We start from the raw sequence: 27,540 nt of genomic DNA, 5'->3' as shown, positions 1-27,540 counted from the left end.
GGTATAATTGATTAGTACTGATTTTCCTTAAGTCGAGATTTTTCCCATCTTCCTGACCTGGTTCATTCACATGAAATCTTCAATTGCTGATTTTACTGGCTGTTGATTGATTGCCTTTCCTTATTTTGCACAAACCGTGTGCTATCAAACTTTTTCCTTAAATAAATCTTTATGTATTTACCTTTCTTGTACTTCTTTGGAAAAGTGTTTGATCAACCTCTTGCCTTAATTATTTTACCTGTTTGAAATCAGAATCCCTTAACTAAAGGGAAACTTGTGTAATTGATTAACAACTGATTTTTTAAATTATTCTCCTACCTTATTCTGCTTGCCTTCTACAATATAAAAAGGTCAAGACTCCTTTCTCACAACAACCTGGAATTCAACTTTTCAGACACTTTCAATTACACACTCTCAATTCAACACTTTTACACTACTCAATCTCATAGTTCACTTCTAAAATCATAGTGTTCTGACTGCTTGCTTGCACTTTGGCTTTACAAGACTACTGCTTTCTCTTCTTTTGTTTCCCTAAAACTGGTATGTTCTAGTTTGGTTTTCAGCCTCATCCCAATGTGTTTACTTTACAGCTTCTACACCCCTGTCTGCTTTACTGCCTGTGTTTAATGTTAATTAGCATGTCAATTCCTTTGCATATGTTTCTACTGTGAATCCCTACACCCCTGTCTGTTTTGCTGCCTATGTTTAATGTTAATTAGCATGTCAACTTCTTTGCGTATGTTTCTACTGTGAATCCCTGCACCCTTGTCCCCTTCTATGTATTTGAGTTGAAGTTCCGAACATGGCAACATCCAAATTGTTGCTCATGTTTGGACTTGATCAGGGATCCTAACTCCCAAAACAATGTGGCTAACAGGCTGTTTGGGGTGTGCGAGCACTTCCAATTGCTAGGTATGACCACCAGCCTATCTTTGCTTTTCCCCCGGAATCCCTTCTCTGCACTTACACTCATTCCTAGTTTCTAAGTTCTGCCCCCCTCCTGTGAGCCTTGTCTTGGGACCTTGAGCCCCCTCTGAACTTGGACACTTGAGAGCTGGCTCTTCCACACTGCACTATGACTCAATCTTGTATTTGGGTGTAAGCACTGCCCGGAGTCCATAAGGCTCTTGGGAACTCTGACATACCCAAATGAGAAAGGCTTTGGATTTTGGTCTTTGGAGTTGGTTTACTTCATGCTTCAGGGTTCTCTGATGTAATTTTACCTTTCTTATTTATTCTAGGCTATAATAACTTGTAATAACTATTGGGGCTTTTAGTGAAAAGGGGAGGGTAAATCATGCATGCAAAAAGGGGTAAATATCATGTTCATAGGTGATTATTATACTTCTGCACTTATATCCTGCTTTCAACTTTCGTTTCTGTATTGCATATAGATACCATGTCTATAGGTTACGCATTTCATATAGAAACCATGTCTATAGGTTATGTATTTCATATAGAAACCATGTCTATAGGTTCTGCATTTCATATAGAAACAATATCTATAGGTTCTACATTTCTCCATTATATAGAGACCGTGTCTATAAGTCATCTCTGAAAAGCTGTATATCATATAGATAATATGCCTATAGGACTTCCTGAATTTTGCATCTGCATCTATCACTAGGCAAACCCGTTTATAGGTTTAAATAACTAACAACATTTAGATACCATGCCCATAGGACTTCTGCACTCTTGTTTCGCTTGTAAAAAATGTTTTTCAAATCAATAGCACCTAGAAAGCATGCCTATAGGGGCTATCAGCTAAAATCTGAATCGCCCATTCGCTTATAAGTCTAAAATCAGTAGTAACAACAACGACTGTAGAATTTATACTCCTGTAATTGACAGTTTCTTTTCCTAAATCAGCATACTTCTTTTCTGAACTAATAGATATCACGCCTATAGGTTTCGTTTAACACTTAGGCAAGCCATAGGATAACTTATAAATTGAATCAGATTCTTATTAACTACAACCAGCAGGCAGGCCTGATTCGGGCTTCTTATCTGAAATATGTAATAGATCAGTCTGCCACAACTTTTAAGCTTAAACAGACCCTAATCAGTATGTGTAAAGACATGCTAAACTATATGCTTCTCTTTGTTTTTTAAGGAGGTTTGTTTGAGCCCNATTTCATTCCAAGCCTTAGCAATTTGCTAAAACCTCCCCATGATAGGATAAAAAACCTCCACATCCGTGGACTTCAGTCCACACCAACGTTATCAAAGAAATCAAGTTGAAAGTCAAAAACCTTCCTTGCTTATCTCTCCCTGATCCTTCTGCATTCAAAATAGTTGAGACTGATGCATCAGACATTGGTTATAGTGGTATTTTAAAGCAGAAAAAAGATGACAAGGAACAAATTATTGCATTTGCATCAAAACATTGGAATAATTCCCAACAAAATTATCCTACAATTAATAAAGAAATTTTAGCAATTGTTTTATGCATTTCTAAATTTCAAGCTGATTTATTAATCAAAAATTTTTGTTAAGAATTGATTGTAAAGCTGCAAAATCTATTTTACAAAAGGATGTACAAAATCTTGCTTCTAAACGTATACTTGCTAGATGGCAAGCTATTTTATCTATTTTTGATTTTGATATAGAGTATATCAAAGGGAGCTCAAACTGTATTCCGGATTTTCTTACCAGAGAATTCTTGCAGGGAAGATAGATAAAATGCCAAGAAAAAAGAAAGCCGACATTTCAGATCCTCCAATACCTGCTCTTCCTCCAACGGAGGAAGATATTACTGAAACAATACCCAAACAGTCTGATACAAATGTTGTTTCCACACAACAAACAATTTCACTTGCCTCCAAGCAACTCCTAAAAGGCGTAGCTGGCCTAAACCAGCCAAAATATAGAAAGCCATCAGACTACGCCATGAGTGGAGTCCCCCAAGTTCGTATGATAGAAAGTTCAGGACCAATCTCAATATCCAGTCCAAAAAAATGGGCAGACCTATTTGAAGAAGAAGAGTCTCAAGAATCTCAAGCTCAACTAGCACAAACCATGTCTTCTCCTTGGACAGAAGAAGAACTCATGCAATGGCAACAACTCATGGGCATTAAAGATCAAATGACCATGCCTGCCTTATTTAAAAAACAACTGAGAGATCAGTATAAATTGTATAAAAATTATTGCTCCAATGTGGCGGCACAAAGCCACGCATCTTCTTCCAACTCTGTGGCGGCCCAAAGTCACACGCCCTCCTCACTTCCTGTGGCTGCCAGAAGCACCACACAAATAATATTGGAGGCTAAAAACCTCATTGCAGGTACAGGGTGTCCATCCAACATCCCAAAGACTACTACCAATCAGCCACTTTCCTCATAAGTGCCACAACCTATTTTTTTACACAAGGGCTCCTCCTCCGAGGATCCCACTTATATTAAGAATGAAAGTGTTTACCCACTCATTCAAATTGAACCAGAATTTTGGAATTCCAACCCCCAAGAGGTAGCTAAGAAAATACTTAGCCCTTCAGCCAATTTCATTCAAACACCCACAAACATACCCAAAAATATTATGAGTTTATTCTCACAGATACCAGATCCTGCTTGTTTAAGCCCCACAAAGAAAAGCAAACCCAATCATATGTCACACATACTACGATGTGGATTAACAAAATAATCTCACCAAAAGAATGGGGAACCCATCCAGCCAAATACAAAAGACTTTCTCAACCTTTTGACCCACAATTTTATAATTACTATGACTACCAGGCAGCGTGGATGAATGCTTTCACCTTCCAAAACCAACTTGGAAAGCATTCATGGTTCATCCTCTAGAGTAAACAATTAACCTCTGAATTCCCTCAGTGGTTTATACATCAATGGTGGCCAGTATATGGTCATAGAGCTGAGATCCTCCCAGCACCAGTAAAAGAAGGATACGATTATTTCTGTCATAGGTTTTCTAGTGAACAGCAAATACCCATATTCCTCCAATTTTTCCACCGATTCCATATCCCATGGATATACTCCCAGAAGTTTTCCTTCCACAAGCCAGAAGGACATAAAGGACTACCGTGGTTAGCCCTCCAAGGAAAATACGGGATTCATCCGAAGCCTATGTACCCTGCGGTAGACAAGTGGTTTCTATCCCATCCGCAGTATCTAGCTATAACAGATGCTGCTCAAATTTTATTTTTACAACAAAAGTCCATTGCAAGTGCACAACTAGCCGGTTCCAGCAGCGGGCTTGATTTTATTCAGCAAATGGAGGAAATTCTTAATACCCTCAAGACACAAATTCCAAGTCAACAAAATCAAGCATCTTTGTCTGACAAATCATCAGAGGAAGAAGGAGAAGAGGAGCTTGATTTAATGTTCTGAAAAAATTAATCAGAAATTACATCAGCATGACAGCACAATGACATCACAGTTGACATCATCCATGACATCAGCTAGCACTTACTCCTAATGACATCATGAATAACATTAGAAAACATTATGTAATTTTTACTTTTTTGGCTATAAATAGCCCCCCATATCACTTGTAAGACACACACCTTACACTACCACTTGAGAAAGAATTCTCTTCCTCTCTCTAGAATTGGTAAGAGCTCTCTCTCTACTATATTAATATAAGTTTTTAACTTGTATTATCAATTTTTCAGTTTCAATAATATTCAAGTATATATTTATTTTTGCCCAAGTTTACATTTATATTACTCTGCATTATGGTCGGTTAAACCGCCTAATTTACTTTATCGCATTTTATTTACGTGGTCGGCTCTGCCCCATAAATTTATTTGCTTGCACTCTAACTGTATCTTCTGCAGGTTTAAATATCTTGTTATTTGCTTCCTGTCCTTGCATCCATTTAATTTTCTCCTAATCTTTTAGGGGCTTTGCTTCCGGTCCCCTTGGTATCGGAAGTTGGGTCATCCTAAAGAACAAATTCTTAAGAAATAATTAGGTTTAATTATTATATATAAGAGAAGACATGAATCCATATATTTGATTTTCAGATCTAACTTTTCTACATAAAATTGAGTTAAGAACTTGAATATTATCCTTATGGAACCCAATGGTCTCTTGAACCAAGAACAGGAAGCATTAAAGTTATAATCGTTAATCTTGTTGTAATTACTTGAAAATATAAGCCATGTCTTTCTTCCATCCTTCTTCCTCCCCTTCAAAAAATTCCTTCTCTTCTCCAACTTCTTCATCTTCCTCCTCATCGTCCTCCTCCAATCCAAAACTCAAAGAAGAAATTAGCTTTTCTGATTTGCAGCAATCAATTGATGACTGGAAGATCCCTAAATATCCACAGTCCACAATTTACAAGTCTTCACGATGGCCCTTAACTAGTGATTACCATATTTCTACAATTGAGCAAACCATTCCTCTTGAATCAGATCATGAGGAAATCAAACTTTTAAACCCAAAGTCTATAGAAAAATATAGGCGAAAATACAATTATCTCCATTTTGGTTTAGTACAGATTGCAGCTAGACCTCTGTCCAGGGAAGGACTAGACACATCTCTACTCCTCTGTCTTAGAGATTCTAGACACATCTTTTCCTTCTAGGATCGAAACTGTTAATTTTGACTCTAGAATCCCACAAGCCAAATATTCTGTAGAGACAACCCCTCCAACAGAAGTTAATTATGAACAACCTCAATCTCCCACTTACTCAGCTTTAGGTGCTGAATTAGGTGTTTTAGAAAAAGATTTCCAAATTGATAAAGAAAAACTTCGAGCAAATTTTTATTCACCAGAAAATATTTTCAAAAGAACTTGGTTTTTTGAGAATTTTGAAGGAGATAATAGAAAAAATCTCCGAAGTATCTACTATGAGTCTTTAAACTACATAAAAGAACAAATCAATTTCTTTGAATGGTTTGAAGCTTATGTTGAATACCACCAATTAGATTTTCCTTTTTATAAATTAGCTAATGTTTCAAAAATTTGGAAAACCTCCTCCGGAGAAGAAGTCCTCTCAGAACTTCCTCCGGCACAAGGATTTTCAACAAGTTAAGCAAATGCTTGAGTAGTAGCTAATCCTTTCAAATTAAAAAACGAAAATAAAGCTATTACAGGCAAAGATATTAAAAGTATTTTTGAACAAAATAATTATACAAACAAATATTTACAATCCCTTGGTGAATATTTAGTTACAAAACCAACTTCAGCATCTACTAGTTCTAAGCCAGCAGATACCTCCACTTCTTCAATCCCTTTGTTTAAACCTTATGAGATCCCTAGAACTTTCGCTACGGAACTTTGGATCCACCAAGCTAAAGACTATCCTCAGTTCTCTGACCTTCAGCGTAGGATCCTAGAAATTGAGAAAACCCTGATAGCTCAAGATACTCCATCTAAGGAGTCTTCTGTCCATGTTCTCCGAGAAACCGATTCTGACCAAGAAAACAATTCGCAGTCAGAGCAATTTTATGAAAATCCTTCCCTAGAAATTAACCCTGTCAGAACAGGATCCTTCAACTGGCGTCAGCCCCAAAGACTTTACTATTTTAGAGCTACCCATCCTAATTTAGCCTTAGAAGAGAGACCCAATGTTGTGCAAAACAACTATAATGCCAATAATATCTATCAATGGAACATAGATGGCTGTTCTAAATATAATATTCTGGCCAAATTACAACAAATGACTATGGTAGCCACTGCATACCGAACTTCTCATAACTGTTCTGACCAGCTTACTACCCATGTCTTGGTAGCAGGTTTCACAGGTCAACTTAAGGGATGGAGCCATAGGATAACTTATAAATTGAATCAGATTCTTATTAACTACAACCAGCAGGCAGGCCTGATTCGGGCTTCTTATCTGAAATATGTAATAGATCAGTCTGCCACAACTTTTAAGCTTAAACAGACCCTAATCAGTATGTGTAAAGACATGCTAAACTATATGCTTCTCTTTGTTTTTTAAGGAGGTTTGTTTGAGCCCTTTCTATCTGTTATGTGCTTCTCCCCCATATTTGTTACATATGTGTTTTGATTGTCGCCTTAGAATTTTGTCCTTTGAAACTATAAAATCTCGCATCCCTTCCCTTTAGGATTAGTAGTCCCAAATACCTCCGGGACTGATAGGATTGGGGCGGGTAGTAGCATGCAATAAGAAAACGAGACTATTCCGCGTTTTAATACCTTAACGGGGTGGGAAAGGATAGATATGGATATGATGACCACGCGATAACACCACGTGTATAAACGGTTACCGGGTGTTGTGTAGGGTGATCCATATTATTTATAAACTTAGGACTCCCCCTCCTTTTACTTGTTTATTTTTAAAAGACTGCTTTTCTCAAATTTCAGCTTCTTTAATCTTTTTTTTTAACTTCAATTACTTGCAGAAATTATGTGAAAACCCCTTCCCTTTACTTGTTTATTTTCAGAATTTCAAAGACTACTTTCTTCCCAAACTTCAGCTTCTTTAATTTCTTTTAATTTCAATTGCTCGCAATCATTATGTGAAAACTTCCTCGCATTTGTAATTCTTGATTGTTGGTTTGCACTTAAAGTCACGATTATAGCATGGCCGGGAACCACACTAGTGGATCTTGAGGGGTGCCTAACACCTTCCCCTCGGGATAATTTCAAGCCCTTACCCAATCTCTGGTTTTCTAAATCAAAATTCTTCTTAGTGTCTTAATGCACTTAATCATTAGGTGGCGACTCTTCAATTCAAACCCAATTCCCAAAAGGAAACGAGTTGTCCGCCCAAATGTCATAAACCCGATTTCGCGAGAAAAGGGGGCATCGACAATCATCACGACCAAATTTCCTCTGAACGGTTGCAGACAAAATCCGCTCATCGAGGACGTCCAAGATTACGACCTCAACAAGCGAAGGGACTAACTGTATTGGTCAAAATTTGGACTGAACTTAATAACTGCAAATGGACGTGGTCAAGGATTAAGCCGACCACGACAATGACGAGGAGTCGTCTTAGGAAGGATTAGTTCCAAGGTCAAGCAAAGAATGTACTGAAGCAACGGTAGAATAAGTTTAGAATAGAAAGGAGGAATATTCCATTGGATTCTCTCAGTTGTACTTTTTAGGGTTTCTTAGGAATATCCCCTATAAATAGGAAGAGATAAAGTACAAAAGGGGATCTTCTTCACTTTTGGGATAAGAACACATTGTAAAGGTTAACTACAGAGAATATACAAAGCTTGTCTTGTCCACTGATTCCATTATTCAACATCTATCTTTTACTCACAAGATCCAAGGATCCCTTGTCCACCTTCATTTTATATTATCCCCACGTTGTTTTCAGGAAGGAGAATCAAACGAGTCATCTAACATTTGGGTGACAAGTTCCTCCTTATTACATTTATTTCCATTATCTACATTTATTGCTGGCTTTCTTTATTGCATTAATTGACAATCATTGAGCACTCTTAATCGGCATTCAATATTATTGGACACGATCCTACATTATTATACATTAAGTCCTCATATCTAGTAGTTATTATATTTAATTAGGATTCACCCCCTATTCTCTCACTAATTCGTTTTAAGAAAAGGTTTAACACTTTTTTGGTAAAATGGTTCTTACTTTGATGACTTCTTCTACAGATAAACTCGATTCAGAATATTATACCATGCTCAACCACAATAGTCTTATTACCATGGGGTAAGACTGGGGGTGGCAAAAGTAACCCAAACTTATTTGACACGCTCAATCCGCCCAAGTTTTAATGGATTTGGGCTAGAACAATTTTAAAAATAGATTGTTTTGGCTAGCCCAAGTTAATGTGAAAATAGCACGGGCTAGCCAGTTTTCAGACCGGTAATTGGAAAATAGCCGGTGTTTGCAAAGTCATTAAAAGATAGCCACTATTTTGATGCGACACAGAACGTTCCAGCATAATATATTGGAGATTGGTGCATCTGTGTATGAACTTCCAGCATATTATGCTGGAACTCCAACACACGGAAAGTTCCAGCATAATATACTGGAGATTGGAGCACATGTGTATGAACTTCCAGCATATTATGCTAAACCAATATATTGTGCTGGAACTCCAATATATTATGCTGGAATATTTTTCGGATTTTGAACAGTATTTTCGTTCAGATTTATCTTTACATGAAAAGTGGCTAAAATTCGATTACCTTTGAAACTGTGGCTATTTTTCAATTACTACTTAGAAATCTGGCTATTTTTCAATTTCACCCAAGGTTAACCTATCAAAATCATAAGCCCAAATGGACCTATAATGATACCCAACCTTGACCCGTGGAAATGCTCGATCTTAGAGTTCTCTTCATGTCCTTAAGCAAATCTCTTCATGTCCCTATTAGTAATTTGACAATTAAAAATACTTTTTGAAAAGCTTGGCCAAACATAAATTATCATTCAAAGGTGCTTTTCAAATTGATTAGCCAAACACAAATATTTTTTTCCAAAAGTACTTTTTCAAAAAGAACTTTTTTAAAAAACACTTTTTAAAATAAGCTTATTTTTTCAACTTGGCCAAACAGGCTATTAGTATGCAAAAAGGTTCCGTTTTTTGGTAATAAAGGAGACTCCAAGTGGATTGATTTATAGTCACCAGAGATTTGTTAACAAATAATAGTAGCAGGAAAACTTATGTTCTCCTAGGGGTAAAATCGGAGTCAATAATGGCGAGCTATTAAGGTCAATCTACAATTAAATTCATTACAAGTATTAAGTAGCACAACTTTTGCATTCTTAAAGACTTTGAATAATCTAAGGGCTTTTCCTCCACTTAAAAGATACTAGGTGTTTGACCAAAAATTTTTAGGCCCTTTTGTTAAACGAATTTAATAAGAAGATAGAGAGTAAATCTTAGCCAAAGATAATCACTTCTAGATCAAGAATCACAAATAGGTATAAACCATTGTAGTTGAGCGTGAAAGGCCAATATAGTCCCGCTTGTACTCCGCAATATAATGAAAGATGACAATTTATATAATATCATATGGAAAAGAGAAATAGCAACAGAAACAATTAACTCGATTGTGGGCTAGACAGATTTGTATTTTTTTGAGAAGGTTGAATTACAGATGATTACCAAGATTCTAAGCTCTTTTCTCCTTTTGGCAATGAACTGAGGTCATGGACCATCTTTCCTCTCCTAAAGGTGTGTTCTTCTTGGATTTTTGGAGCCCCCCTCCCTCGTTACTCTCTCTCCTAGTATTTATATAACACACTTTCATTACCCATCGGTCCTTAACCAGTGTACCCCCATCTTTTGAATATCCTATGGAATAATCCTTTAAAATGGCTAAGTGTCGAACTAGCCGTACAAGCCTCATGAGTGCTCGACTTCAGCCATAGCCGGACTGCTTGCCGGTGTGTTGCTTCCTAAATGTGACTTCGGCTTGGCCGACCCCAGACCGTTCTCCCTAAAGTAGACTTCTTTTTATCAGATTTTGACCCATATAGTTAGTCCATCCGCTTGTCGAGGTCATCTTCGGATGAGCTCGATTGGCGGACCCAGCCGGATTGTGAGTTGAGAAATCTGAGCATCTTGGTTGAGGTGCGAACCCTTGATGGCGAGATAATGATGTGACGCTTTGAGAGCTGATCCTGACTATTACGTCAGTTTCGAATGACGTCAATCTGTCATGCGTCATTATGGCGCACGTTTCTGATGCATTACGTCGTTACCCGTGCCTCTTTCGTTCTGGAGTTAATATGGCGGCATTTGGTTTTCCCGCTCGGTATGCCTGTGTTCTTATAAATAGAGAAAAAAATTTCTTATTTGATTTACTGAGTTTCTTAATCCTTCGAAAAGCTTCAAGCTTTCCCTACTCCTTCTTCCGATTCTTGCGTTTCCATATCCCTTCCTATAAAGTTTCCTGCCGTTATTACCCTCTTCTCCTCAGCACTTCTCATCTACGCAACCAACAAGGAGATGGCTAGTGCATCCTCTAACTCTGATACAGCCGCCGGCGCCGCTACGTCGGAAACTGATATACCCTTTCATGAAGAAGGGGTAGTCATGGTGGAAGATGCGAATTTCCCCACTATGGATGAAATAATTCCACGTTCGGGGAAGACCAGGACTGATTTCAAGAGCTTTCCTGAAGGTGAGCCTGAACCCGTTATTTCCGAAATGGATGTTGCGGCGCTTGACGCACTCAAGGCTAAATGGAGGATCCCCGATTATGTCGAACTCATACCTGCGGGCAACGACATCGTGCAAATATATCGCCCAGGGTATTGCGTGTTTTACGCGTACCCGTTCGTCATTGATTACACACTTCCCCTTCCTTCCTTGACGGAGGACTTCTGTCGCTATTATGGGGTGTGCCCGGCTCAACTTTCTCCATATATATACAAGCTCTTCCTCATGCTTACCAAGTATGCGAAACTGGCCGGCCGGGGGATTTCTCTCCGTCACTTGCTTCACCTCTTCGTACCCAGTTTTCACAGGGGTACTATGATATATCTTCGTCACCGCGGGACCAAGGGCTTAGTGGTGAAGATGGATGATAAGACCAATCGCCGCTTTTGGGAGAACTTCGTCTTTATGAGGACGGAGCACGTGGTGTCAAATCCTAACGGGTTTCCTGAGGAGTGGAATTTTGCCCGTAAGTTTTTATTTTTTTCTCAAATGGCTGCTCGTTGTCCCCTTCCGATGATCTGATTGTTCTTCTTTTTCCCTTTTTCTTTATTTTGCAGTTGAGAAGGAACCTCCTCCGCTAGTCGCTGATATCCGCGAATGGGTGAGCCAGGTTTTGCCCCATACGATGGGGATTCGTGAATGGTCGCCGTTCCACGAGAGATTCGGGCGTAGACCCTCTGCTGGTGAGTTATCTCGTCTTGCCCTTGGTCATTTTGCCCTTTGTTTTGTATTTTCCTCCCCCCTATTTACTCTTTGGTTTAAGCTTCTCTCGTTGGCAGGTCGCAGGGTCACGATGAGGGTGAGGGCTCGCATACCTGCTTTCCGTCAGTCGAGTCTCTCGACCGGACCTGCACTAATTGCGGCTGCAAGTGAGAGCGTTCAGGCCGCTGCTACTTTACAGACTATAGCCCTCCCGGACTCGGCCGTCGGGAGGTTCCTCGTCAGGTGGAAGCTCTGATTCCCGCAGTTCATTTGGTGGACAAATCGTCTCAGGACAATGGTGAAGGAGCTCCATTGAAGAGGCGGAGAATAAGGGCTGATAGGGTACCCGGGATTGAGGGGCGATCCCGTGTTGGCAGTGTCTGAGCCTGATGGTGATGCTAATTTAGACGAGGAGACTGCATCCCTCTTGGGCGTGAAGGTGGTGCCCGTTTCTGGCGTGGGGGAGTTTACCCTGGTAGGGGCAGAGCTCGGAGGCCGCTGCGATAATTTCGAGTGATCCATCGACTTCACAACAGGCCCGTTCTCCCTATTCGGCCAGCAAGAGGGCAAAGGGCGTAGTTATTGATGGCTATGAATCTGGTTCAGATATTGACCCTGAGGACATAAGCATGTTTAAGGCAGGGTTCACTCGGGTTGAGGCGGGAATGGACGGTTCCTCCCGCGTGATCGAGATTTCTTCGGATTGTGATTTATTGGAGGACACGATGAGCCCGGTGCCCTAATTTTCCCTTCTTTGTTCCGCTACTGAAAGCAGGGCCCTTCAGGAGATCAGCGATGTTGGCCTGTCACGGGGCGTAGCCAGAATGGCTTTGAGGGTGAGTTCTTTATTGCATTCTTCGTTTTACGTCTTCCACTCTTGCTGACTTTTTCTTTCTGTTCTCTTTTCTTTCTTTAGACTTTCATTTTGGAGACTGAGAGTATCCGCCGTGAGGAGAGGCGGGATGTCGCTTTTCAAAAAATGGTTTCAAAGTACCGCCGATACCATGACAAGTGCCGCGAGATGCATGCACGACTCAGGCGGGCAGCAATTTCCCTTAGGGAGGAGTTGGAGCGGAAGGATGAGAACCGGATGCGGTCCATTGGCAGATGCAGTGAACTCGAGGGGCTGCATAGGGCTGAAGAAAAGAGCTCGAGGTGGGCAAGGGGGGTTGCGGCTGAGTGTGTTGATCTTCAGGCGAAGGTGGTGGCCCTGCGGGCGGAGCTTGAGCAGAGTGCCACCAGAGTCGCCGGTCTAAGTGTTGAATTGGCGGAGAAGGTGACCGAGTTGGAAAGGAAGGCGACCGAGCTTGAGAGGGATGAGGGAGCCCGAGTAGCGGCCTTGGCGAGGGCTGCGGAACTGGAAGATTCTATCCGTGTTGTCGGGTCTGAACGAGCAACTGAGATGGAAACGGCCGCTCTAAGGGAGGCGCGGCTTGATGAGCTAATTGGTGGGCTTGAGAGAGATGTCTTGAGTCTGGGTGATCAAATTTCTGCTATCGAGGCTGAGAGGGCGCAATTGTTGGCTTCGTCTCCTTCTCCTTCGTCTGCCTCTATTGACGTTCCTCACCCTTTGTACGAGATGTGGATCCACGCTAAGGCTCAGCGGGATATATATAAGGGCTTGTTGGCATCGGGGAATGTTCCTGAAGCCGCTTTCGAAGAAGTTCGTGTTAAAGCGCGTGAGGCCCGGCTTGCCTGCGGCTATGACCCCGCGACACCGGAGGCCGAGGACGGGCTTACCTTTGATATTGAACATTCTGATGAAGAGGGTGACGGTGGAGGTGAAGCCGCTGAACCAAGGGAGGAGAGAGATGACGGCATGGATGGGGATAATGCTGAGTGAAGCTTTTGTACTTAATTTTTCCTCTTGTACTTAGTTTTTCAATACTTAGTTAGTTGGGTGGGGGACCCCTTTTGGCCCTTTATAAGACGTTATTTTTCCTTTGAATGGAACAGTTGATTTGTCCTTGATTGTACGTAGCCTTTCCTTCTCTTTTCTTTTTAAATTTCTTGGACCTTCTTGCAATAAGTCCCTGACTTTCGGTAGTTAATTCGAGCGGGGTCAAATGTAGCTTGTTAATTGGAGCAAGGTCAAATTTGACTTGTTAACTCGAGCGAGGTCGAATTTGTCTTGCTAATTCGAGTGAGGTCGAATTTGACTTGCCAATTCGAGCGAGGTCGAATTTGACTTATTAATTCGAGCGAAGTCGAATTGGTCTTGCTAATTCGAGCGAGGTCGAATTTGACTTGCCAATTTGAGCGAGGTCGAATTTTGACTTATTAATTCGAGCGAGGTCGAATTGGTCTTGCTAATTCGAGCGAGGTCGAATTTGACTTTCCAATTCGAGCGAGATGGAATTTAGACTTGTTAGTTCGAACGAGGTCGAATTTGTCTTGCTAATTCGAGCGAGGTCGAATTTGACTTGCCAATTCGAGCGAGGTCGAATTTAGACTTGTTAGTTCAAGCGAGGTCAAATTTTGATTTGTTAATTCGAGCGAGGTCGAATTTGTCTTGCTAATTCGAGCGAGGTCGAATTTGACTTGCCAATTCGAGCGAGGTTGAATTTAGACTTGTTAGTTCGAGCGAGGTCGAATTTGTCTTGTTGTAAATTCGAGCGAGGTCGAATGTACATTTCCTGTGTTGGCGTGATGTGTAAACTTGGTGGAGTTACGTAAGAATTCCATATGTTGCTTCACTTATTCATTTATTGGAGAATACTACATGTTGTTGTACGGTCCGTACATACATTCGAGGAGTCCCAGTCTATCTAGTCCCTTCATCACTCGGCCTGGAGAGGTAGTTGATAGGCCGGGCGATGAATGTCTCGCTCAAGCTTCGGGACGTCATAATGTATGTACGAGATCGGATTTTAGCTAGTTGTGTCGTCGCATAGTGGCTTTGGCGAGCGCGTGGGTGAGTTTCACGCACTTGTGTTTTGTCTACATGTTGGAGAGATTCGTATGTTTTCTGGGCTGGTGACCCAGTCTCAGTCTATACAGACTTTTATTTTATGGCGTTGAGTACCACTTATTGGGGGGGGGGGGGGGGGGGGGGGGGGGGGGGGGGGGGGGGGGGGGGGGGGGGGGGGGGGGGGGGGGGGGGGGGGGGGGGGGGGGGGGGGGGGGGGGGAGGGGGGGGGGGGGGGGGGGGTTCGCTCGACCGTTGCCTGCAGGATGATATGGCGTGGAGCGTTTTCTTGATGTGCTATTTTCATGGCGTTTGTTCCCTGTTCGCGTGTCTGTGAGGATGCCCATGTTCCTATCCCACCCCGAAAAGAAGTAGCAAGTTAAAGCCAAACGAAATTAATTGTTACCTCGGCTGATTGGTTGACGAGTGGAAGGGAGCGACCATGTTCCCTTCCTTTGGCTATGCTTCGTAGCGGCTATCATTGGTTGAGCTGATATCCATCGAACTCGGATGACATCTTATGGGTCTTTGGCTTGGTGTTTTGCTGTCTCCGCTACTTGAGTCTGGAAAGTCCCTTCGATCTGATTGACAATGAACAGAGAGTGCTAGCTTCAAATCCGATCTCAGCCTCGTACTTAGCTTCGGCGTTAGTCGAATCTGGGCACCTTGTGGGCTGACGACTTACTTCGCCCGTTGGGATCTTCGAGTTCAAGTCCCAATCCGATCCAGTCCCAAGTGCGTGAAGATACGGAAACATAAGCCCCACCACAAGCACACAGGCGGGAACGAGTTTTGTCATTTCAAGGAATTACACAACAGGTTATTATTCCTTTCTGAGAAAGAGAGGGCTGTATGCACAAGGTATAGATTGGTATCTAGCGCTAACATGGTGACATGATTGTGGACGTGCTAAATACGTGACGGCCACAGTTCTAGTCCGACAACTTGCATTCGCAACGTGCCGAAACTATAACTACGTCGAAGCGTAGTTTTCGTATAGATATCAGACATAATTTCGATTTCATGCAAGGGTCTAGATTAAAAATTGGTTTGGCTATTTCAAGATCTTGCCTACGAATTCCTCAAATTTGTGTTCGTAGCGAAATGATGAAGTTACAACAAATGGGAAGTAGAACTAGAACCGAGTTTAGATCTAGAGGAAACTAAAATTTTGGCTAAGAAATCCCCACAGACGGTGCCAAATTATTTGACCAAAAAGTTTTAGGCCCTTTTTGTTAAACGAATTTAATAAGAAGATAGAGGGTAAATCTTAGCCAAAGATAATCACTTCTAGATCAGGAATCACAAACAGGTATAAACCATTGTAGTTGAGCGTGAAAGGCCAATATAGTCCCGCTTGTACTCCGCAATATAATGAAAGATGGAAATTTAGAGAAGGTTGAATTACAGATGAATACCAAGATTCTAAGCTCTTTTCTCCTTTTGGCGATGGATCTTGAGGTCATGGACCATCTTTCCTCTCCGAAAGGTGTGTTCTTCTTAGATTTTTGGACTGCCCCCCCCCNNGGTTACTCTCTCTCCTAGTATTTATATAAAAACACTTTCATTACCCGTCAGTCCTTAACCAGTGTACCCCCATCTTTTGAATCCTGCGGAATAATCCTTTAAAATGGCTAAGTGTCGAACTAACCGTACGAGCCTCATGAGTGCTCGACTTTAGCCATAGCCGGACTGCTTGCCGGTTTGTTGCTTCCTAAACGTGGCCGTTCTCCCTTAAGCAGACTTCTTTTGATCAGATTTTGACCCATACACTAGGAAAGCAACTCAATTTGGAAATATCTACAAAAAAATCAAAACCTCTTTTAACAACACGAATTAAAAACAATTGAGAAAAACAATCAGGATCTGTAATCCATATCACGAACGTGTATTTGAGAATTCACAGTCGCGGAAAAATTCAACCAGGCTCCTTCACGTTATAAGCATTCAAAAGAAACTTACTACGCCTATTAGTCAAACATCGTTAAAGATGTATATTGTTTTGAAGTCATAAGCGAACAGTTCCGCATTCAATTAAAACATCTCCCCACATGTTATCCTGTTGAAATGAAAAACATAATACGACCCAAAGAGATAATGGCTTCTATTGTGTCCCCAAGCATCTTACATTAGAGTTCTTGAAGGTCGGCTTGATGACAACTACAGATTCAAGCTCATGCCACTGTAACTTATACTATTGGGAGGGAAGCAACAACAACAACAGACCCAGTATAATCTCACATAGTGGGGTCTCGAGAGGGTAGTGCGTACGCAGCCCTACCCCTACCTTGTTGAGATAGAGAGGTTATTTCCGATAGACATCTACAACCATGTAAAAACAGCATAAATAACAACCACATAGTAATATGACCAAAATGAGATCAACGACAGATCTATTGGGAGGGAAGAGACCAGCATAAAAAGCTATGGCATTGAATAGGAAATTAGCAAATGCAACTGAGTAACTCGTATACAGCTTGGCCAACACCCACTTATTTCATTTATTTTAAGTGCACACTGATGGCAAAGTTTATTACAAGTTTACAACTATGGGTGCCTATATAATTCTAAAGACGGACAGGGAAAATTTTCTACTTAGAAAACCATCTTCTTTGCTAGCTCTAGTACTTCCTTGCGGCCAATAAACTTATCTGCAATGGCCAGTGCAAACTCCATGGTAGTTCCTGGTCCTCTGCTAGTAACGAGATTGCCATCAACCAACACCCTATTTTCTGCTTCGCTTGGATCTGAGAGCTTATTGCACATAGCTGGAAAGGCAGTAGCCTTTTTACCCTGGATAGCAAGTAACAACGAATGTCAACTAACAGAGCCAAATATTCAATTCAGATATGGAGCAGTCAAATTCTCAAATGCATAAACTTGTCTAATGCAAGCATGTTATTTGGGACCTTCAAGTCATGGCTTTCTTCTCCTGATAGCCAAGGTAATTTACAAATTGCAGTACTTTAGGTCAGATTCAGTTGCTTTACAATAGTTCAACAATCAACGTCCAAGAGATTGAAATTATCTTTTTACCTTGAGCAACCCATGGTGCTCTAGGACTAGAGCCGGAGATGCACACATTGCTCCATACGGTTTGCTTGATTCTCTCTGCTTCTTCAGCATGCCAACCAACTTTTCTGAGTTGGCAAATGCTTGGGCACCACCAAGACCACCCTGTGTATTTGTAGATTACAGTAAGGCAAGAACTTCAAGGAGCTTTATAGCATTTCAGAAGATTGCACTCACCGGCAGGACGATAAGATCGTATGACTGCATAGCAGCTTCATCAAGGAGCACATCTGCTACTAGCTTAACTTTTCTGGAAGCGACAATCTCCAATGTGTCTTCCAAAGATGCCACTACTACTTGAGCATTTGCTCGTCGAAGTACATCGATAATAGTAGCTGCTTCAATTTCCTCGGAACCATTCGCAATAGGTACAAGAATCTGTCAAACAAGTATTTCAAAATATATTTAGTAATTTCAAAAAATATTTAGTAATATTAGGTAGCTTAATACTAACTTGGTAATGGTTCAGCTCCAAAACTCAAAAGAAGTACATACTGCTGTTTCTTCAGAAGCTAAATATTCTATCTAGAAATTGGTCACTGCTATTACTTCAAATAAAGAATCTTATTAATAAGACTTCGCCTGAAATCTTGCTAAACCTACACTTTGGAGAGGTGGGCTATACACAGATGCCCATACAATACCTCATCCTCAGCTTGTGTTTTGAGTACATATATCATGATTCACAATGGTTTGCGAAGATATTTATCAGCTCAATAATGTATGCATCGGCATACAAATAATAGTAGAATCTTTCACTATATGCAAAATTCAAATGGATCACTTTTTCAGGTACTAAGTACATAAATGATTGAAGAGAAGGAAAATGACAGAGTCTTACCCTGGACAGAAATAGTTCTCAGCCAAAATCTTACCTGTGGCTTACTCGTAACTGTCCAATTTACTGAATTAAGCTCAGCAAATGCAAATTCTTCGCTATGATTTGGGCGCATCACCTGAAATATGAACGATTCCAAAATTTCATAAATAAATGGCACCGGGCAAACCCTGGACACCAGGACTACAGCATGACAGTAACATCTAATGGTCTCCTCTAGCAAAGCTAAAATGATTAAGGAAAGCATCGACGTAGAAGAGCGTGATCTAATACCAGAAGATTCCTAAGTAAGACTGATTTAAAAAATTGCACATATAACAATAACTATCAGGATAAATTGTAGCCCAAAGTGATATAAGATGAGGCAAAAAGATATGAGGTCTCAACGTTGCATTCTGCATCTCGATCTTGCATAAAAATCAAGAAAGGCAAGCCAAGGCGTTGAATTTTCAATTATTTAGTTTCTTAAAGAAAACTCTGGTATCCAGCCTTTAGCCAATCATGCATCAATTTAACACCTGAAATTCCTCGAGCTACTTGTTCACATCACTATGACATACGAATATTCAGACTCGTCCTTTCTGCAGCGTAGAATAAGGCTGTTGGTGGGCCGGTCTTGGACCGGGACCGGACCGGGCCCGCGGTCCTAACGGGCTAAACGGTCCCGGCGGGCCGGTCCTGGTGGGCCGGTCCCTTAATGGGTAATAAGCCCGTGACGGGCCGGTCTTGCTCGTGTAGCCCACGAGACCGGGACCGCTAAGCCCGGGACCGGCAGGCGGTCCTGGGCCGGTTCAACCGGGCCTAGCGGTCCTAACGGGCTCCAACGGCTAATTTTTAAAAAAAAAAAATTTTTTTTTTTTTAAAAAATAGCCAACGGTCAGATTTTAAAATCTAGCCGTTGGCCTTTAATTTTCAACCGTTTGGAATTTTAAAAAATAGCCATTTGGCCCCCAAACTTTATTTTAACCCCAAACTTTATATAATTACACTTTTCCCCAATTCTCAACTATAAATACCCCCTCATTCTTTCATTTTTACTCACCAATTCATCAATCTATCTCAATCTCTCTCAATCTCTCTCAATCTATATCTAATTTCTCTTCTATAATTGCTTATTTTATTATTGCAATTTCGTGAAAAATTGTGAAGTTGGTGAATTGAAGTATTCAAGTCTTCAAGTCTTCAACGATTTTCAATTTTCAAGAAGTTGTTCGGCAATTCGGTAAACTCGTTCCAACTCTTAACTTTTAAGAATATATTTTTGTGTGTTTAGTTTGCATAATTGTAATTAATATGGCATTTTCTTTGAAAAAAATGTTTGGTGGTAAGGGAAAAGCTAAAATTGGTGAAAGTAGTCTCCAACCTACTACCCTTCCCCCGGCCTCCCCGACCCAGACCTATTACCCGTCCTGCTTGCTCCTATTATTCTTGATAGTGATCCCTTGTTTTTCAATTTTTTCGATAGTGAATTTTGCCATAATGTTGCACAAGGTGAACAATTAAATGAAGAAGTTATGAATGCTCTTTATCCTAATCAAACTATCTTAGAAAATGATGAGGAAAATGAGGATGTAGATGAAACCCAACCGGATTTAGATGATTCACCTACTAGTCCTGTTAATAACCCAACTGATGCCCCGCCCGACCCACCTGTAGAAACCCCTACTTTTAATAGACAACCTTCTAAACGCCTAGAAACATCATTAGTTTGGAATTTTTTTACTCAAGTAAGAGAACAAAATAAGGCTAGGTGTAAAACTTGTGGGAAATTGCTGGCGCATAAATATACTGGAGACCGTAGCGGTACGGGTAGTTTGGCTAGGCACATACAAACACACCCTAGAGATAAAGTTAAATATTTACAAATGAAAGCGCAGCAAGAGGGGACAAGTGTAGATACTGCGGTTAACCCTAGTACAGGTTCAAATCTAGTTCAACCAGGAATTAACACTGTGACCGGTGGTATTTTATATTACGATCCTAATAAAGATCGTGAAGAATTAGCAAAGATGGTTACTGTTATGTGCTTACCATATACTTTTCCTTCTAACCCTAATTTTGTGCATTATATTAGAAAAGTTTTTAATCCTACTTATAAAGGTTGGCCTCGTATTAAAGTGCAAGAACTGTGGAAGAGTCTTAAATTTTCGTTCAGGGTGTACCACAGGCATTTTAAGGAGGCATATAAAGTATTGTGTTGAGGGTATTTATCCGCAAATTCGTCTTTAAGATTTTTCAACAATTTTGTGTTATTTTAAAATTATTAGACGTATTTATGCTTCATGTTGTACTTTGTTATTAATTTATTATGCATGCCAATTTAGTTTTACTATTGATTTGTTATTTTACATTTTCGTCAAACACTTTAATAATTAGATTTCTATATTATATATACCACATATATTTATATAGCCATGCATAAGAGCAATTTATATATATACATACACATACGGTTTACAAGAAATTGCCCTAAATAAAAAAAATTAAAAAAAAAAAGCCCGGAAATAAAAAAAGCCCGTTAGGCCCGCTAAGCCCACGAGCCCGGCCCATTTAGCCCAGGACCATATGGGCTTAGGCCCGTCACGGGCTGGTCCTACCCGTTGAGCCCACGAAGCCCGGGACCGCGAAGCCCGGGACCGCCAGAGCCCGGGACCGCTAAGCCCGGGCCCGTTTAGCCCGGCCCGTTTAGCCCATTTAGGCCCGGGCCCGGGCCCACATACAGCCTTAGCGTAGAAAGATACTTTTTAACTTTTTAGTTGGTTCATCTCCTCTGAAATAGAATCATGCATAGAAGTGAAAGGAATCCATTCGTTGTTTTAGCATATCCGCTACCATAAGATGCTGATGCAAATCACGTGTTCTCAATATCCCAAATTTTTAGATCTACAACTCCTGTCGCGCATCTTGCCAAGTCATTGGTTCCCGTGTCATGATAAAATGAAGGGATGGATTATAGACATACCAGTGGGCCAGAAACTTCATCAGCCTTCTCTTTTCCATACAACTGCTCAACCAATGCAACAGCATACTCGATCGCAGTTCCTGGTCCTCGACTTGTCACAACTTTCCCATCCTTTTGGACTCTTGACTCAACAGCAATCGTATGAGATGATAGTTCCTCCATATACGATGGATAACACGTTGCCTATCAAAGAACCAAGAGAAGCAGATTCTAACTTTCAGCCCCTTCAAAAGAAACAACATCACTGAATTTTAAATAGCAAAAAAATTAACAACTTCTAACTTTCAGCCCCTTCAGAAGCCCCCATGATCCAAGTGCTACAGCAGGAGCAGCGCATATTGCAGCATAAAACCGTCCATTTTCAGCTTGCTTTTTTACTATGCTTTCCAAAGTCTTGCAATTCCTTAGGTTGGTTGCACCAGGAATCCCTCCCTGCAGAATGGAAACAAATGTTAACCAAAAAAAGAATTGTAACTAAGGTCTTCATATGCCCCTTAATGAGACTTGAACAGCATCAAAAGTACTTAAATACCAAGCATCATATTGGTTAAGGAAAAGGGACAGTACAAGTAGGAAATCCTTCTTGTTATATTCGTCATTTCCTGTTACCACCAATCTAACCAGAGGCGGATGCAACATTTTCGATACGGGTTTAACCGAAACCACCATTTTTGACACAGTATATAAAAATTACTAAATTTTCAACAAAAATTAAATTCCGATCCCATAATTCCAAAAGTGCAATAGGCTCAACAGTAAAATTTTAAAGGTCGAACCCATAGATGAACATAACTAGAAGGGATTTACTTCCTTTCCACTACTAAAGGTCTGAAAATGGACAAGAATAACGCATGCATCTTCTTCCACCTCTCACGTTCCCAGCCCTAAACACTTTGCTTCTTGTCCTGTATCTTTTTAACTCATAGAGAGAACCAAAGGTAATGCAAAATGCATGTCTTAATCTTTAATTGGATTAACACTTTAGGTGAACTCACACAAAAATGCACATGATAAAAGCAATCATCAATAGCATCTGCTCTCTTACATTAGTCAATAAGGTTTGACCAATGAAGCAAGATGCAATCGATACACGTATTTGAGGAAAATCTTATATAACAAATGATTGAATTGGTCTACTAAAATTGAATCGCATAATAACGAACATAGGCTTAAACAGCATGCAGAGGAGTTAATCTAAAATCTGTATTTTGTACTTAGTGTCTTTGTCCAAACATCAGATAAGAAAATTAACATACGGAAGGAGGTGTAATCGTGAGACTAGAGGTTTGGAGACAGACCCTAGAATCTAAAGGGTTCAAGTTGAGTAGGACAAAGACAGAATACTTGGAATGCAAGTTTAGTGACGGACTAGTGGAGCGGACGGAGATGTGAGGCTTGATACACAAGTTATCCTAAGAGAGATAGTTTCAAATACCTTGGGTCCATTATTCAAGGTAATGGAGAGACTAACGAGGATGTTACACATCGTACCGGAGCGGGGTGGGTGAAGCGGAGGCTAGCATCTGGTGTTTTATGCGATAAGAATGTGCCTCCTAAACTTAATACAGAGTGGTGGTTAGACCGACTATGCTGTATGGGGCTGAGTGTTGGCCAATCAAGAACTCGTACGTCCAGAAGATGAGAGTAGCAGAGATGAGGATGTTGAGATGAATGTGTGGGCTCACCGTGATTGATAAAATTAGGAATGTAGATATTTGGGCCAGACTGGGAGTCTCCAGTGGAGGACAAGATGCGCGAAGTTCGGCTTAGATGGTTTGGGAATGTGAAGAGGAGAAACACAGATGTCCCAGTGAGAAGGTGTGAGGTTGGCGCTACAGGGGCTGAGAAGAGATAGAGACAGGCCAAAGAAGTATTGGGGTGAGGTGATTAGGCAGTATATGACGTTACTTCAGCTTACCGAGGATATGACCCTTGATAAGAAGGTGGGGAGGTCGAGAATCAAGGTAGACAGCTATTAGGTAGTCGAGAGTATTAGTGTTAGGCCTTTTTTACTTCTTGTTCTTTTCGTTTGGATTACGCTTGGTGCTACAGTTTATTTTATTTTTTTAACTGCTTTTCATGAGCAGAGGGTCTATCGAAAACAGCATCTTACCTTCAAGATGGGGTAAGGAATGCGTGCACACTATCCTCCCAGACTCCACTTGTGGGATTACACTAGGTTTGTTGTTGTTGTTGTTGAATAATATTACCCGGAATCTTAGCCAGTAAATAACATAAGTTATAAAGGTATTATTAGTTATTCAGAGTGTTATACCCGGCAACAAGACAATCCCTTAGGACAGCTCAAGTCGTTTAAGCTATACAATGTCTATTCGTGAGTTTTGAATAAAACACATACCGGAAGTGAGATAAGGTCGAATTCAGTATCCGCACAATCAGAAATTAGAGCATCGGCAACGATCTTAATTCCGTGCACTCCTTCAATCTGAAGCTGCTTCTCAACTGAGGCAACAGTAACCTCCGCACCAGCTCTCCGCAAAATATCTATCGGCACGATAGCCTCAATCGGCTCGGTCCCGTTCGCAATCGGAACCAATACCTATAACAACCAAATGTATGTCACAAACATTTTCCAAAACGAGAAAAAACAATTAGTTGACAATTTTGATAATACGCACCTTCTTAGTAGCAGAAGCCATGACTGAAAATGAAGTTACGAGGGAGAATCGTTTCTTCTTGCGAGGAGTGGAAAGAGTGAAAAAAGAGCGACTTTGGGGGAGTATTTGGAGTTTTATAAAGGAAGAAGGGACGGAAGTGAGGTGGCGCATTACTGGTGCTGCCATTTTGTTAAAGTCACAGAGTTTTCCGGAGACGCTGGGCTTAGAAGGCTCGAGCCAAGGATCGCTTAGTCGGTCTTTTCTTTACAGATTACAGTTGCACCCATTTTTGCTCGTGTGTCCCACGGATGGATGCGTTTAGTGTGTCTTTTGTGGCCATAGTAATCTTTACTCTTTGTAGAAAAATGTTTTTTTTTTTAAAGGTAAAGGATAATTATATTACTTATAATAATAATACTAAACCCATGATATTGTCCTAAGGGACGTGTCCCATAGGGCCATTATGGTTACAAACTTGTTCTATGCCACTCAGGGCATTGTCGTTTCCAAGTGATGCCAAAATATTACATGCCAACAAAGTACATTCCCTAACATTATTCCTACCCTCCTTGTCCTTGTAGTACATATTTTCCACAAAATTAGGAGGTTCCCTAAAAATACTAGCTATATTATATGTAGGCTGAAGTAAAGCTTCTTTGGCCAAGAGGTGTGCCACCTTGTTTCCTTCACGACGGGTGATGCAAAAATTATCGAACCTCTCCTTGGCGTGCCACACTATCTCAAGTGTAATTAATATTCTTAGTCGAAAAATTATATATATATATATATATATATATATATATATATATATATATATAACAAATATTATTACATATCGTCTATATCTATATATTATTAAAAGGAGAGGAAAAAGTCCTCTCCTTAAGCCAAGTGTCAGCCTAAAAAAAGCGACATGGCATAATTAGTTACTAATTAGTTATTAGTTAATAATTAGTTATTGATTATTATTTTTGAATTTAAAAATAATATTAATTGGTTACTAAAAAAAATAATATATAATATATATATATATATATATATATATATTAATTGATTACTTTATTTGAATTAGTAAATATAGATATCTTATAATTAACTATAATAAAAAAAATATAAATATATAAAAATAACTACCCATTTGGGTGTGAGTAGTTTTTAGTTGAAGTTTTTAAATTGTTTTAAAATACAAAAGCAAAAAAAAATAGTTATTAAAAAAACGAAAAAAAGAGAAGAAAAACTACCCATTCAAATCGGGGAGTAGTTTCAAGTTGGAGTTTTAAAATTAAAAATAAAATTAAAAAAATAATAAATTACCAATTCAAATTGGGGAATAGTTTCAAGTTGGAGTTTTAAAATTATTTTTAAATAAAAAAACGAAAATAAAGAAATAAAAAAACTTTCAGAGAAAATATTAAATAAAGTAATATGCTAATAAAATTTTCTATTAACAATGTAATACTATTAAATATTGGATGATATAATAAAAAAAATACATTACAAAAAATTATTCGATGCGCTGCATGTATAAGTCCCGTTAGTTTAACGGAGATTTTATTCATTAAAATTTAGATAATATTATTAAGAACAATAGAATAAAATTTAAAATAAAAAAAATATTTCAACAGTAATAAATTATATATCTTCTCATAATATATAAAAAAAAAAAAAAAGCGAATACTAAACATTGGCTAATATAATAAAGAAAAATATAGAACAAAAGTTAATCACTGACTATATAAGTACCTTTGATTTAATAGAGATTTCATTATTGGGTATATCGTATTGACAAACAAGATGACAATTGAATTTTATTAAAACAATACGATCTAATAAGATCAAATAAGCCCGACCATAATTTAATTTAATTAATATTTTTTTAATATTGACCGCGCATCGCGCGAGTACGAATATTAGTTATATATTAAAATTAAAACACTTTTCATATTATTGAGTGAGGCAAATCACTCGTCCAGGGTATTTAAAGTGAAGTGTTGTTCGCACATTTAAATCTGTCACGACTCAAGATCTCAACCTACCATGACGGCACCTAACACATTACTACGCATGAACAAGGCTGCCAACTCTAAATCATGAACGGTGTAGTTCTTCTTATGGGGCAATCTAGTCAAAGGTGCAGTAATGGACGAAAAACCCTCCACAAAACGGCGATAATATCCGGCCAAGCTAAGAAACCTCCGAATCTCAGTAGCTAAAGAAAGTCTGGACTAATTCTGAACTGACTCAATCTTCTTCGGATCTACCTTGATCCCTTCAATGGATACCATGTGCCCTAAGAACGCCACAGCATCAAGCCATAACTCACACTTGGAGAATTTAGCATAAAGTTTCTTCTCTCGCAACATCTATAGTATAATCCTCTGCTCCTCCTGTTTGCGTGAGTACACCATATATTATCAATGAATACCATAACAAAAGAATCAAGATATGGCTAGAATACATTGTTCATCAGATGCATAAATGCTACTGGGTCATTGGTCAGCCCAAAAGACATCACAAGGAACTCGTAGTGACCATAGCGGGTCCTGAATGCCGTCTTCAAGATATAAGAATTCCAAATCTTTAATTGGCGATACCCAGACCTGAAATCAATCTTAGAGAACACTCTATCTCCCTGAAGTTGGTTAAATAAGTCATCAATACGCGACATCGGGTACTTGTTCTTAATTGTAACTTTGTTCAACTGTGCATAATCAATGCACATCCGCATAGTACCATCCTTCTTCTTCACAAACAGAACCGGTGCACCCCAAGGTGACACACTAGGCCTAACGAATCCCTTATCAAGTAGCTCCTGAAGCTGTTTTTTCAATTTTTCAACTCTATTGGTGTCATACGGTACGGAGGAATAGAAATGAGCTAAGTGTCCGGCTCCAAGTCAATACCAAAATCAATGTCTCTGTCGGGGTGGCATGCCTAGCAAGTTTGCAGGAAACACATACGGAAAGTCTCGCACTACCGAAACAGACTCAATGGTAGGAGTATCAGCACCAACATTCCTCACAAAGGCCAAATATGCCAAATATCCCTTCCTAGCCATCCATTAGGCCTTCAAATATGATATCACTCTACTGGGAACATAGTCCAGAGAACCTTTACACTCAATCCTAGGCAATCCCGGCATCGCCCGCGTCACGGTCTTAGTGTGACAATCCAGAATAGCATGACATAGGGACAACTAATCTATGCCTAGAATCGCGTCAAAATCAACTATACTAAGCAGTAAGAGATCAACTCTCATCTCTAATCCCCCAATAGTCACCATACACAACCGATATACATGATCCACAATAATAGAATCACCCACCGACGTAGATACATGAACAAGTGTAACTACAGAA

At 39.9% G+C, this 27,540-nt stretch overlaps 1 protein-coding gene across 1 annotated transcript; it reads right to left on the bottom strand.

Annotated features, from left to right (window-relative positions):
- LOC109225579 (protein DJ-1 homolog B-like) lies at positions 17,101-24,505 on the bottom strand. The gene is made up of 8 exons (XM_019390291.1): positions 24,203-24,505; positions 23,923-24,123; positions 21,846-21,995; positions 21,564-21,746; positions 18,639-18,719; positions 17,941-18,141; positions 17,728-17,868; positions 17,101-17,484 (listed from the first exon to the last, which is right to left on the bottom strand). Exons 1-8 carry the CDS (start codon positions 24,365-24,367, stop codon positions 17,287-17,289), a joined length of 1,320 nt encoding a protein of 439 aa, XP_019245836.1. The 5' UTR covers positions 24,368-24,505; the 3' UTR covers positions 17,101-17,286.

This window comes from Nicotiana attenuata, chromosome 5 (assembly GCF_001879085.1).
Source record: "Nicotiana attenuata strain UT chromosome 5, NIATTr2, whole genome shotgun sequence".
In the NCBI taxonomy this organism is placed as follows: Eukaryota; Viridiplantae; Streptophyta; class Magnoliopsida; order Solanales; family Solanaceae; genus Nicotiana; species Nicotiana attenuata.
The sequence above is the reverse complement of the archived record's forward strand: the minus strand, read 5'-3'. Positions and strand labels throughout refer to the sequence as shown.

Bases quoted from the DNA above. Each gene is read 5' to 3' on its own strand.
- LOC109225579 (XM_019390291.1), bottom strand. From the start codon at position 24,367: ATGGCAGCACCAGTAATGCGCCACCTCACTTCCGTCCCTTCTTCCTTT. The intron at 18,142-18,638 runs GTAAGATTTTGG...CTTGTTTGACAG, and splicing joins CAGTTACGAGTAAGCCACAG to ATTCTTGTACCTATTGCGAA. The intron at 17,869-17,940 runs GTGAGTGCAATC...ACAAATACACAG, and splicing joins ACGATCTTATCGTCCTGCCG to GGTGGTCTTGGTGGTGCCCA.